Here is a 14,202-nt window from a genome sequence, read left to right on the forward strand (position 1 = left end):
GTTTACTATACTTACTGTATGCTGCTTATGTGTGCTGTTGTAGACATCTTGGAACCACTCTTGAGAAAATTTAAACGAGTATTTACAAAAAAAAAAGTTTCAGTGAACCTTACATATTCTTTGTACGGAATTTGTGAATATTCACATTTTTTTTTTTTTTTTTTTGTAACCAAACAACAGTTATTTGCTGAAAATCTCACTTATTCACTGTTTGTGTGCTTAGGGCAGAGCCCAATATAATATGAATAGCTTGTTATCATGGAATTATGTTGAATTGAGGAGCATCAGGCGGCACGGTGGCCGACTGGTTAGAGCGTCAGCCTCACAATTCTGAGGACCCGGTTTCAATCCCCGGCCCCTCCTGTGTGGAGTTTGCGTGTTCTCCCCGTGCCTGCGTGGGTTTTCTCCGGGCACTCCGGTTTCCTCCCACATCCCAAAAACATGCATTAATTGGAGACTCTAAATTGCCCGTAGGCATGACTGTGAATGAGAATGGTTGTTCATTTCTATGTGCCCTGTGATTGGCTGGTAACCAGTTCAGGGTGTACCCTGCCTCCTGCCCGATGACTGCTGGGATAGGATCCAGCATGCCCGCGACCCGAGTGAGGAGAAGCGGCTCAGAAAATGGATGGATGGATGGATGGATGAGGAGCATCATGTGGTGCTTTTGCACCATCTTTTAAAATTTTGGTGCCAAAGAGCTATGTTCAATTGATTTGAGGACCATGTAGTGCTTTGGCGCTATCTTGATGCAAAGGAACGATGTTGAAGTGAGTTGAGGAGCTTCATGTCATGCTTTGACACCACCTCAGGGCATCTTAGTGCCACATAAGTATGTTGAAGTGAATTGAGGAGCTTCATGTCATGCTTTGGCGCATTTTGGTGCCAAGGAGCTATGTTGAAGTGCGTTCAGCTTTATGTCGTGCTTTGGTGCCAAATGTTCACATTCTGGTGCCAAGGAACTATGCTGAAGTGATGTGAGATGCTATTTTGGTGCCTTCTTAGTGCCAACAACTATGCTGAAGTGACTTGAGGAGCTTCATGTAGTGCTTTTCTGCCACACTGTGGCATTTATAGGCAATTCAAAACCTTTTCTGGGGAGTGTCCCTATCCCCTCTGAATAGTGGAGGTTCACTGTACTGTCATTAGTAGAAATCAGGCATGTTTTGGAATACCAAAACTCTTCATATGGTTTCCTACTTAGGTTTCCCACATATGGCCTGCTTTGTTATTTAATCTGTCCCACAAAGCATTATTGTTCATTTGTTTTATTAATTTAACTCATTAAATAGTTCATAATTGATTTGTAAATAAATAATATGGTCAAATAATTATGTTAAAATAAAATTTAAAAAAATTATATATGGAATAGACAGATTTCAGGTCCCACTATATTTGCAGCAGTTTTTTTCAAACTAAAATAACACCGGTAAAAACACATTTCTTGCCAGTGAAAGTTAAATGTATAAATAAAAGCCGCATTTTATGAACATATATCTTGAATTGAAAGCAGCAGTAACCTCTCGTACCCACATCCTGTTTTGAGCTAAGCGGCTATGTATACTGTGCAGGAGCCTGTATTTGGTTATCGCTAAGATTCACGTTGCTATGTGAACACAACCTCTGTGGCTCAGACATGCATACGGTATGGCGGCCACGTTCCGACCAGAGCAGGAAACACATTTACTCTTTTATTCAAGATAGTAGGATGCTGTAGAATATAGCATCTGGGAACACTTGTGAAGATACATTCAGTGCACACTCAAGAGACGTTTTCATAATGCTTTTGTGCCACCCACCACAAATCCACAAACATGGTGAGTGCTAAGTGCGGAGAAACACCAATAATCCAATTTAAACAGCCAACACAGATCATAAAGTGTATATTAACATAACCACTTTGTAGAAACAGGAACATTGGATTTGTCATCCATCTCCCATTACCATTTTGGTGGTGACACTCAAAACACTGAAAGCGGGGTACAAACATATCGATACTCGGGACAGATCTGAGCATTTGTTTCCCTTACAAAGTCTTTCTCATAGGTACGGCAGTCATGTTTTGGGGGAGGAGACTCACAATTGTCATTGGAGATATTGTTGTGTGTGGTGTGCTGTGTTTTCAGCCCAATTATCGGATCTCTTAATTATCCGGACCGATTATCCTTTGTAGGGCATGTTATGACGGATTTCCATCCTCGATCTGCTCAGACGTCTCCCAGGTAAGAGGGGAGTACACTTGCATTTGTCAGAGATATCGTATGTGTGTAGTGTGCTATTGGTCAGCCCGATTATCGGATGTCTTGAAAATATTATCCTGACTGATTATCCATTGGTTTGGGTTGTGTTAAGAGGAACCGTTCTTGATCTGCTCGGGGAGGAGGCTCACAATTGTCAATGGAGATATTATTGCGTGTGTGGTGTGCTACGTGGATCTGAAATACACCACACACTGTAAGAGGAGTAAGATTATTTGGTGTGGGCCAGGGGTGTAAAGAAGGATTTTTAATCCTCAATCTGATTGAAAATCAGTCTCTCACAGGTCAATTTTGGGATTAGATTTTTGGTTTTGCTGAAGAGATTCACGATTGTCAATGGAGATGTGTGTGGTGCGCTGTGTTGGTCGACCCGATATTCTGTTGCGTGGGTGTGGTATGAGTGATTTTTCACCATGAGCTGCTTGGGGAGGAGACAAGCGATACGGTCAGTGGAAATATGAGTTGTGTGTGTGGTGTGCTGTGTTGATCATCTCGAGTACACCACATACTTTAAGAGCAGGAATAGCACACGCGGCAATTTTTCCTTGTCTTTTGTGGGGTCTTTCATGTTCAAAAAAATCCATTACGATGTTGAAAATCGTTATGTGAACCACCCCTCAAGATGAATCTGCATGTCCTCAGTTTTCATCGTTTAAGCAGAACTGACTTCTAAATTAAGCTTCAATTGTGTTTTTGAAGTTGCAAACTGTCGTATACTGTAAATGGTGACAATGGCGTCGCGTAAAGGCCCCTTAAGTCTCCTCTTCTTCAACCGATCTCTGATGCAGTCCAGGAATCAGCTTGAGGATGTTTTTCCGAACATTGGTCCGTTTGCCTTTTCTGGGCAGAGTACCAAACAAAGAGGAGATCCTCGCTTTATCCCAGGTGGGAGACTGCGAGCCGATGCTGCTACCGCTGCTGCTGGCCAAACTGGAGCTGCTGGACCGGCCGATGGTGTGATGGAGATGACTGGAGCTGGACGAATACTTGCGCCAGAAGAAGTTATCTTCTTGGATGGCGCTGGCCGTGCTACAAGGGCTTGGCGAGCTCAGGTCTCCGAATACGCTGCCCTGATCGCTGTCGTCCGTCATCAGGCCCCTGTAGCTGCTGTCACTGGAAAAGTGGAGTCTGCGGTGGCCCATAGGGGAGTTCTGAACGTCTGAGGAATCAGTGGGGAGGTTGTTTTCTTTCGAAGGGCCTGTGGACGTAAGACAGTCCCTATGAGTGAAAACTGAAAGTTTGCAGCAGAAAATGTGGTAGACACTTCACGTTTCAGTGCTGGTAACTAAATTTTTACGAGCAAGTCAAAGCAAAAAATAAAAAATAAATAAATAAAAATAACAGCCGAATGATGGCTCGTATCTCGAAAAACTCCCAAGTCCGGCCACTTATAGTTTATAGTATATAATAGTTTAAATATACCACAAACTTATGTTTCCAAAACACTTTAATATCATTTCAAACTCATCTTACACCATTAACCTTAAAAATAAATGGCTTTGAGATAATTACATTTTTTATTTTTAAATGGATCGGAAGTGCACATGTACTGCACATACTGTAGGTTCCACAGGGGAAAAAAGCATGAATCGGGGGAATGTGTGAATAGTAGACCACGAATATGCACATGCATACAAATTACTGTACATATGAATTTCATGCTTTAATTCCTATCACACAGTTTCACAGACGACGGTGCGTGTGAAAAAGGAAGTGCTACGGTCTCACAACTGAGCCGAACCCTCTCACCACGAATTAGGCGTTCTTCCCGTAGCGTGAGCGCTTGCAGCTCCACCAGTTTCTCACTCAACGATTGCTGTGCAGGAAACAAAAACATCACGGTTACAGGCCTGCTGCTTTTGTCTTGGTTTAAGCGTGAGAAACACACCTTAAGCTGGTTCACCCTCTTCTCCAGCTCGATCCACTTCACCACACTACCGCATACAGTTTCCAACCTGGGATGGAAAACACAGGTTCATCGACAATCGGGCTTAATGTGAGCATTTTTCACCTCTTCTGATCAAAGTCAGCAAAGCACATATTCTTGGATGCTTCTAAAAGAGGATCGATCATGAGTGATTATCCTGTGGTGTGGGGGTCTGTTAAAAGTGACTTCTTCACTGATCTGCTCCGAAAACGGTCGGGGCCGACAGTGTTAAACCTGTTCAATAAATTGAATATGGCTGATCCACAAACACTGTGATTGGTACTACGGCAGATAGGGTTTCGGGGAGGAGACCTGCGATTGTCGGTGGTGATTCTGGTTTTGGTGAGGGGTGCTGTGTTGGTAGGACCGTTTTTTTTTTTTTATTGTCCCCAAAATATTATCATGAGTAATTATCCTGTGTTGTGGTGTTTGGTGTGTGGAGAGTGACTTTTCCTCCTGGATCTGCTTGGAAAACGGTTGGGCCAACAATCGTAAATGTTAAACCCGTTCAATATTTACAATTACAAATCCTGTGTGTGTGGTCAATACCAAGTTTGATGCACAGACTTCGATTGCTACGACAACAGACATCGATTTAGGGGCGGAGACTCTCGATTCACAACCAAGAAAATTTTCTAGTTGGGAATGTACCTTTCACTGATAATGGCAAAACAAAAAAAATTATTCTGATTGTCTGTGGTGTTAATGCAAGTGTGCATCTCATTGCCTGTATCAAACTGCCCTTCAGATGCCAAGACGTGCACGTCTTAGCCTTGTTGTTACTCATTTTATTGAAGTTATTTTTCAGGATTTCCTAATATAATTTTTATAACTTATTGTTCAAGTTACTTTCTGTAACCCATTGGTTCATAATAAATGGCTCCGTTTTCTTCATACTTACTGCTGCTGTTTGAGTAATATCACTTCATCAAGCCTTTTCTAACATTCCATACTACACAATAGGTAAAGTATGTATGATTATTGCTGATATAGGATCGGACCGATATCGATATGGGCCAAATTTCAAGGCTCCAGTATTGGATCGGAAGTGAAAAACTTGGATCAGGACATCCCTAGTTAAGATGTTAAAAATTGGTACATGTATACTCCGCTTTACTGAGCTGCCCCGTCACTTACGTGTGGCATATTCACCTACTTTAAACTGTTGGCTGATCCTCTTATCAAACCGAGGATGTGCGGATGACAGAATCCTTCAATGCTGTCGCCATTGATGGTGATGATCACATCTCCTGTGATGGTGAGCGAAGATAGGCACGATGACATGAGGACAGGAAGCATATATAGAGCAAAAAATAAGATCACTGGCCTCATTATTAGTCACACCCCTGCATCAAATGAATTTCAACACTATATCAAACAGCCACTCAACAAAACCTCTGAACAACAAGTCATGGCTAAAAATGTAAAAATGTTTTTTTTTTTTTTTTTTTTTTTTTTTTTTTTTTTTAAACAAATCATGACAACTACAGTATGTTTACATTTTTATCCTGCTTTCAAAATTCGCCCAGGGCAGTCGCAGCTTGTAGCTGGTGTGGCGCAAGTTAGCTTAGCGCCTTAGCATTCTCCCAGTTGTTCCTGAGCAGCTGGAAAAGCAGGGAGGATAGGGACTGTTGGAGGAATTTAAAACATATAACAAAAATCTGTGCTGGCAGCTCCTCCAGCTCCATGGTCAGATGTGGTCAAAGCCATTCTCACACGTCATCAACACGCATTATCGCAATCCGTTGGTGGAGTCCAAAATCTATACCATGGGCCAAATTTATACGGTCTACCACTCGGTAGCGAGTTAGTTAGCTTCCCTGTTATAGTCTGCTTGCATCAAGGCCGTGTGGGGCAGTGACCAGCCAAATCCAGAAAATGAAGCGAAGGTGATTAAAACCTGGCCCACACTTTACAATGAGCATTACTGCAATCTTCAGGACTGGAGTGGAACAGCATAGCCTGTCAAGTCCATCTTTCCATACATCCTTTTTCGTAGCGCTCATTCGGGTCACAGGTGAGCTGGAGGCTATCCCAGCTGACTTGGGGCGAGACGCGGGGTACACCCTGGACTGGTCGAAAGTCAATCACATGGCACTCTCTCATTCACACCTATTTAGTCTTCAATGAACCTAAAATGCATGTTTTGCGAATGTTGCATGAAGTCGGTGTACCCGCAGAAAACCCACATTTGAGGAGAACATGCAAACGCCACTCAGGGATTCAGAGATTCAAACCCTGAACTTGATAACAGTGAGGTGGACATGCGAACCACTACCCCACCTGTTATGTCAAAAAGACTTCTCAATGCAGTTTTCGTATTGGATGTGCAGTTGTACTCAATCTGCACTGCACAACAAGAACCAGCGAGGTAAAATGAGGTCGCCTGTGTATTGAGGGTCTGTCAAACACGCGTATCGGAGGAAGTGAGCTTGTTCACCTGTGGTCAGGCCGGCAGTCTCTGCAGCACTGTATTCCTCCACCCTGCTCACAAACGTGCACACCTCCACTGCGGAGCTGCTTCTCAGCTGCAGGCTGTGGGTCTGCAATAGCAGAAACTTTCGTTTAAAAAAAAGCTAACAACAAAAGACAGCTGTTTAACTCAAATGAAAAAAAATCAAGAGGTGGCGTGAAAATAAACAATAGTGATAATGCGTTTGCGGAAGTGTGAACATCCTCTTGAAGCGAGGATGTGGCTGTGTTCGGAATTTACCAATCACATTCAATCTTGTTAAATGGCAGTCAGCACATATATGCCACCATTTAAAGTTTCTTTGATTAACCCCAAATAAAGTTTCAATGTTCTAGTAAGCCTTTCCTGACTTTTGTTGTTGTTGTTGTCATTTTTGGTTTCTAGAAGAAGCCTGAAGGTTTTATGTAAACACTGACTGCTATTCGGAGTTGTTCAATGTCCTTTGTTAATTCTGAATACAGCCACATCCCCAATGGTAAGAGAAAAAACAACTTGTGAAACCACACTTGCTCAGTTGTTAATTTTTACTTCCACTCTCGAAATTATTTTTTTTTCCAATTGAGTCATACAGGTTAAAGGTCATATTAATGGAGGAAAACGTTTTTTTTAAATTAAAAAAAATAAAAAATAAAACTTTTTATTTTGCTCTCATTGGTGTGCATCACAAAAATCTGGCATTTAAACATGGGTGTCCACTGTACTTTATAGCTCACATCCCTGCATAGTCTTGTTTTAGAACAAAAACATATTATTAAATAAATTAAGTCTTATTTTTTTGAGAATAGTACAACGTTTTTAAATGAACACTTCTTTCCCAGACTAAAAGTCGTACATTGAGAAGAGGGTTGTATTTATTAAATTCACTTGTTAGACGTTCTACCCTCATTAAACTTTGACTTTAACAACTTAATATAAATATTCAAACTTTATCGTGGGGGGGGGGGGGAATTCTTGTAAGATTATGACTTTTTACTCCAAAAATATACAACTGCTCTTCTTTTTGATTTGTATAACACTTAAGGTAGCCTTTATTGCTGTTAGGGCTATGAGGGGGTCCTTGGGAAAAACTACCACGCTCCCCAAAAAGGGATTGAATGATTAGAGGTACCTGAACTTCAAACCCAAATGTTTCATTGTCTTCCTTTTCCAGGACAATTGTGATTCTGTGCAAGAGAAAAAAAATTAAACAGTCAAGGTTTCAGTTTGTACATAACACAAGTCATGTGTGTAATGTTTTTACCTCTGTGGATCAGAATAGTCAACCAGGAATTGTTTGGACTGCAACATAAGAAATGCAAAATCCAAAAAGAAGTATGTATGATCATCACTGATCACATTTGATTAAAAGACTTAAGTTTTCACAATAATATTAATCTGCCGTGCAACTACAACTGCGTCCTAATGGTCACTGTAAAGTTCAAAGTTCAGTGTGGGAGGGGGGAAAAAAAAGTGTTTGAACACCGGAGCATTACATTACAGATACGATTTCAAAATTAATCCCACACTTTTGGCCCATAACTTCTCATCGTTATCGGGTATTTGTTGGAAAAACACTTGTTGGTTAAATCGGGGATAATCTGCTGCTCGTTGTAGAACAATTCATACCGATAAGGTCTCAGCAATAAACTAATTTCATAGCAATTTTACTTAAAAATCTGTTGGCAAAATAGCAATTAAATTCATTTTATGAATTGAAATGTGGCAGTATGAAATCCCATTTTACATACTTTAAAGTACAGAGTGTGAGTGGGTTTGCCAATGCCAACTCTGGCTCCAAGAAAAGAGATGATATACTTCAACGAGTCAAGTTTTGTTTCCAATAAGTATCCACAGACATGTTGTGTCTTGAGTATTTCTTTATCTATTTTTCTTTTGACTTATACGGCCTACATTTGAACACAGATCTGTACTTTAGCGAGCTCACTAAAAAGGCACCATTATCCATAACTAACAATAAAAACGCATTTTTACTTTTGTACTTCAGTCTGTTACCTTTTGACTCTTTCAGGAGCGGTGCTTGTGTTTTCAGTAGGCTACTTCTACTTACGAGTGTGAGTACTTTTGCAACCTCTGGGTACAACAACTACACGTGCTTAAACTTGGTCGTAAAAGACAACTTTTGGGGGGAAATTGCTCTTGACAAACATGCACGTGAATGCTAACAAGCTATTAAGTCTCACCTTGGCTGCTCTGGGCAGTGAGTCGCTGCTGTATCGCTGTCTTTGGTGGTCGTTGCTGCCCTTGAATGAACGTCTGTACCACAGCGAGCTTTTCTTCCTCTCCGGGCCGGCCTGGGCTGGACGTCCACCGGGGTTCATGGTGGGCTCGCGCCGGTGGAGGCTGGATGAGGAAGCGAGAGAAAAGGAGAGTTTGGAGAGCCTCAAAGCATCGTCGTGCCGTGACTGTTTGATGCGGGGAGGTGGGGGCGTGGCGTGGCGTGCTCGTGCGTGTGTGCGTGCGTGCGTGCGTGCGCGTGTGCGTGTACGCCGAGGCTGAAAGCGAAACGCGTCAAAGCGGATGTGGACGTCACCTGACGTGCGTGGCGCTCGGAAGCTGCACCTGCACATCACCACCAGCCGTGCACCCGAACTCAAGCCATTTTAGGATCAACTCTTGATTTTACATTTAAAGAAGGAACTGTGCATTGACACAACAACAACAACAACAACAACAAAAGCAGTAAAAATTCTAATGAAGGAGAATGTAAAGAAACCAACTTTTTGTTATTTTTAAATGTAACTACTATACATTGAGACAAGCCGAAACCATTGTGAGTTTTATGCTTTTTGTGTTTATTGAAACTGTCTACTCCAGTGATTAGCAACAAGGGTGCCATGTACAGGCTCAAGAATCTGCCACCAAAAACTGAATGGAATCATATTTGAATTTCAATTGCTAAACTTGAGTAATTGCATTAAATAAATAAATAAATTAAAATCACATAATTTGTATTATTGAATTGGAATCATTCCATTGAAAAACTGGATCTGAATAATAACATTTGAAATTTAATTTATTAGTTTACATTAGGGTTAGGCTTGCCTAGGGCTAAGGGTTTTCGAGGGTTAGGGTTAGGCCTAGCCCCCTAGTCCGGCGGCTGACTGGGATAGTATGAGATTGCGCCAGGACAACTCATATTTCACGGTTTGTGAATCCACGCCTAAAGGTGTCTTCAATAATGACATCTATTCCATAAAGAACTGCAAAGCTGTCTCCCCTCCTTCCAACTTGTGGCTTTGGCACTACACATGGAAGATCACTGGCGGAAAATGGCTTCTCCGAGTCAATAAATAAATAAATAAAAGTAAATCCCCGGCGAGGCTAACTGGCGGAAACAGACTTCCTGCCCTTATTATATAAAAAAAAATAAAGCAAGCAAAAACAACATTTAATGTTTTTGTCATGTTACTAGATAAATATTGATTGTGAACTGTTATATTGTGTTGTATACACAACAACCTCTGGCGGTTTGGAGGTGACGTATTGGAATGTAAAGGTAACTGTTTCTTGCTTCAGTAATAATGGCATTCATCCTCAAATATGGGGAATGCCTCTGTCTCTTCTTTTGATGCCACACACAGTTCTACAGCCCCGGTTCCAATGAGGTCGGGACGTTGCGTTGGACTCGGGTGGTAGCAGAGTGCAGTGATTTGTGGATCATGTGCAGCCTGTGTTTGATTGAGTGCACTACAAGGACAGGATATTTAACGTTCAAGCTGATAAACTTGATTGTTTTTGGCAAATGATCATTGACTTGGGGTTTTGTGGCTGCGACGCGTTCCAAAAAAGATGGGACAGAGTCATGTTTACCACACACAGGACACTCATTGTTGAAGCTTTGTAGGTGGAATTCTTTCCCATTCTTGCTTGATGCACAGTTTCAACTGCAACAGTCCGTTGTCGTATTTTACGCTTCATAATGCGCCACACGTTTTCAATGGGAGACAGGTCTGGACTACAGGCAGAAATCAGTCTACAGTCTAGTGTACGTTACCCATGCCATTGGCACTAACACAGCCCCATGCCATCACAGATGCTGGCTTTTTAACTTCGCGTCCGGAACAGTCCGCACGGTTCTTTTCCTCTTTGACCCGGAGGGCACGACGTCCGCAATTTCCCAAAACAATTTGAAATGTGGACTGGTCGGACCACAGAACACTTTTCCACTTTGCATCAGTCCATCTTAGATGAGCTCGGGTCCAGAGAAGCCGGCGGCGTTTCTGGGTGTTGTCGATAAACGGCTTTTGCTTTGCATCGTAGAGTTTCAAGTTGCACTTACGGAGGAAGCGCCGAACTGCATTTACTGACATTGGTTTTCTGGAGTCGGCACGGTGGACGACTGCTTAGCACATCTGCCTCACAGTTCAAATCCCGGCCCCTCCTGTGTGGAGTTTGCATGTTCTCCCCGTGCCTGGGTGGGGTTTCTCCGGGCTCTCCGGTTTCTTCCCACATCCCAAAAACATGCGTGGTAGGTTGATTGAAGACTCTAAATTGCCCGTAGTTGTGAGTGTGAATGGTTGTTTGTTCCTATTTCCTGCGATTGGCTGGCAACCCGGTTCAGGGTGTACCCCGCCTCCCGCCCAAAGATAGCTGGGATAGGCTCCAGCAGCCCGCGACACTAGTGACGGACGATAAGCGGCCCAGAAAACGGATGGATGGATTTGAAGTCCAATAAACTTGAAACTGAATATTCAAATGACAAAATTCTGGTTAGCAAAACAAAGCACAAAATCGACCAAAAACACGTAACTTCAAAAACTCATCAGTCAGGGCATTCGTAAGTCAAGTTATGGATATCGTCAGTGGTGAGCGATCAGAGCCAACAAGGCTATCTCAGCTGGACTAAACATGAACATTATCAAAAACACTGACCTATATTTTTAACAAGAATTCTAAAATTTGGTCAGTGAAATTGCAGTGATTTACTCCCAACAGTCCATTCTCTTCATTTCCTAACGATTCTCTTTGCTGCACTGCCTCCACTTCGAGTAGGCGGATGTTACATTTTTTTGTCCAACCAGATTTCAGCGTCTTTGTGTTGCCATGTCAATCTTTTTTCCCCCCCAGGACCTTTAGCATCAGTAGTGCTGGCTGATGAAGCGCAAACCCTATTAGCAATTGTTCTGTTTCTTTAACCAATCAGATTTCAATGCTGGCCTGCAATAACGTCAGCAGTTTTCCGTCCTCCGGTCGGTAAGAGCAAAATTTGTTACCGCCAAGTTCAACTAGCAAAGTACCTCTCTAGCGAGCTGCATACACAAATACATTTAATAATCAGTTATGATGTATGTTATTTATTTTGTTTATGCTTTTATCGTGTTATTAGATAAAAATCTATTCTGAACTGCTCCGGTTGATGTACTCTACATAGCAAAGTTGCGTGCTGTTATATTACATTATCCATATGTGCTCTGAATTAGGTGCTGGTGTTTTGGTTAGCAACAAATCTATTAAAAGTGTCCATGTGCAAACAATACTATCTATAACCGAAGTAATTACAATTGCTTGTTTTTATAAGGGGGAAAAGGGATTTAAGTGTACTTTTATTTACGATGACCAATATACTAAAAGTAAAAATTAGCTAGTTTATATATTTCTTACTGGTGCCATAATATTATCAGTAAGTTTGTCTTCTCGCATAGTTTTTTTGCGTACTTCAGGATGCATATGGTCTAATGGGGGGGGAAAGCAAGGTGTCAATTACTCCACTCGAGATGGCCATTGTCTTTTTTTTTTTTGCAGTCTCAGCAATTTGATGCGCCAAGAGTCGGGCGCAAGCAAAGCGTGACAAACACCTGAGCACATCCTGTTATCTTGACAAGGGTTTAGCAATGTGCTTCCATGCAGAGAGACTCACTAAGAGACTCCTAAAGGGATGATCAAAAGGGAGATTTATTGGGAGGCCCCCGTGGCACTCTCTGTATTGAGAGCCCCCCGAAATATTCATGGATTCATTGTGATCAAAGCTCCATCCCACTGACTGGATCGGGTTGATGACAATCCACATGCATATTCTTTGTGATCAAAGCCTCAGTTATGTTCTTTTCATAAATACGTTTATGTAATCCAGCATGTACAGCCACAATATTAGGAACATCTGCATTTTATCACACATTTTCCAGATTTTGTTTTTATTTGTTTATTTCTTTTTGTCAGTCCACACATCAATTTCTCCGTTTCCAGTATTTAAATAATACAAAGAAATAAGAATTTGAAAATCTCTTTTTTTCCCAAAATAAAATGAAAGCTATATTTTAAAATCATTTCTCTTGCCATGCGAGTTATTGTGTACAGACTCTAAACTTCAGTTAAACTTGTTCAGACTGGGTGAATGAATTATTTTAAATTGATCAAATTAATAATTGTCTGGTTAAATGATCCAAGTGGATTTAAAGCATTTCGATCAAGAATACTTTCCCGGATGTTTCAGTGCAGATGTTCCATTCATTGTGTGCTGACTCTATTAACTTGTTGAACTTGTCCAGACTGAGCCAATGAATTGTTTCAACAGGATAATATTGTTAATCAGGGTTGATACATTTCTCTGAATAATCCAAATAGATTCGTTGCGTTTTGGAAAAGAAATCAAGTAGAATGATCACAGAAAGGACGGGAATGGGCACCGCAAAATTATGGAAGAATGCTCTCGAATTTTCCAGCAAGAGAGGTGTTGCTAATATTTTGTGCCTCTCAGGCAGCTGAATCAGATCACCAAAATAAAAGAAACAACTCTCAGTATATGTGATACAGTTGTACACTATCCATTCATCCGTTTTCATCCATCCATCCATCCATCCATTGTCTGAGCCGCTTCTCCTCACTAGGGTCGCAGGGAGCTGTAGGACGACACCTTGGTCTGTCATTTGTCATTTTTTTAGCTAAGTGCAGAAATTAATTCACAAAAAGCATCTCTTTCAGATTAATACTGGTCTAAAGCAAGGTTTAGTTCCAATTTTGACACATATAGGGTGCAGCCCATTCTTGCATTCAGCATTTTTTCTTTAGCCCGGCTGCCAGTGCATATGCATGTTAGTGTAAGTGAATGTTATTTATCATCTTTCATGAAATATTGATAGATTTGACAGGTATTTGAACTTAAACCACTATTGCTCCAATCCTTTAATGGCAGCCGTAAAACCTAAAATGACTCTCCTACAAAATAACAAAAATTAAGTTAGCCCACTACTAAGGTGCTTCCCATGAAATGCTTTGTAAACTTTGACTCAAACCACATTTGGGGCTCTTAACTCAATCAGTACGGCACTGCGGTCTGCTGCACTGCTTCCTGCCTAACAGACGTCTTCGCATCATAAGCTTCGTCAGAAAACAGAAAGATGAGAATGAGTCACGGCCGTTAACAATCCAAAGGTTACCCGTATACACTGTGGAAGCCTTTATGCAATGATGATGAAAAGACTTTCACACCACACGCTTCTTTTAAAAAAGGACTGCATACTGCTCATTCACACACACACACACACACTTTATTGGCTCTTTATAAACAGTGCATAATGAAAGAGACAACACAATGTCGATGACCACAG

At 41.5% G+C, this 14,202-nt stretch overlaps 1 protein-coding gene across 1 annotated transcript; it reads right to left on the reverse strand.

Moving 5' to 3' along the window:
* Nucleotides 1-1,678: 1,678 nt before the first annotated feature.
* On the reverse strand, nucleotides 1,679-9,078 carry cytip (cytohesin 1 interacting protein). The gene is made up of 8 exons (XM_061692575.1): nucleotides 8,839-9,078; nucleotides 7,899-7,936; nucleotides 7,767-7,821; nucleotides 6,626-6,728; nucleotides 5,342-5,435; nucleotides 4,147-4,213; nucleotides 4,008-4,074; nucleotides 1,679-3,456 (listed from the first exon to the last, which is right to left on the reverse strand). Exons 1-8 carry the CDS (start codon nucleotides 8,974-8,976, stop codon nucleotides 3,011-3,013), a joined length of 1,008 nt encoding a protein of 335 aa, XP_061548559.1. The 5' UTR covers nucleotides 8,977-9,078; the 3' UTR covers nucleotides 1,679-3,010.
* Nucleotides 9,079-14,202: the final 5,124 nt, after the last annotated feature.

Source organism: Phycodurus eques, chromosome 12 (genome assembly GCF_024500275.1).
Source record: "Phycodurus eques isolate BA_2022a chromosome 12, UOR_Pequ_1.1, whole genome shotgun sequence".
Taxonomy (NCBI): Eukaryota; Metazoa; Chordata; class Actinopteri; order Syngnathiformes; family Syngnathidae; genus Phycodurus; species Phycodurus eques.

Coding starts and splice junctions, on each gene's coding strand:
- cytip (XM_061692575.1), bottom strand. CDS start 8,976: ATGAACCCCGGTGGACGTCCAGCCCAGGCCGGCCCGGAGAGGAAGAAA. Junction 6,729..7,766: donor CATTTGGGTTTGAAGTTCAG/GTACCTCTAATC, acceptor CTGCTATTGCAG/ACCCACAGCCTGCAGCTGAG. Junction 3,457..4,007: donor GGAAGAACGCCTAATTCGTG/GTGAGAGGGTTC, acceptor TTACGTCCACAG/GCCCTTCGAAAGAAAACAAC.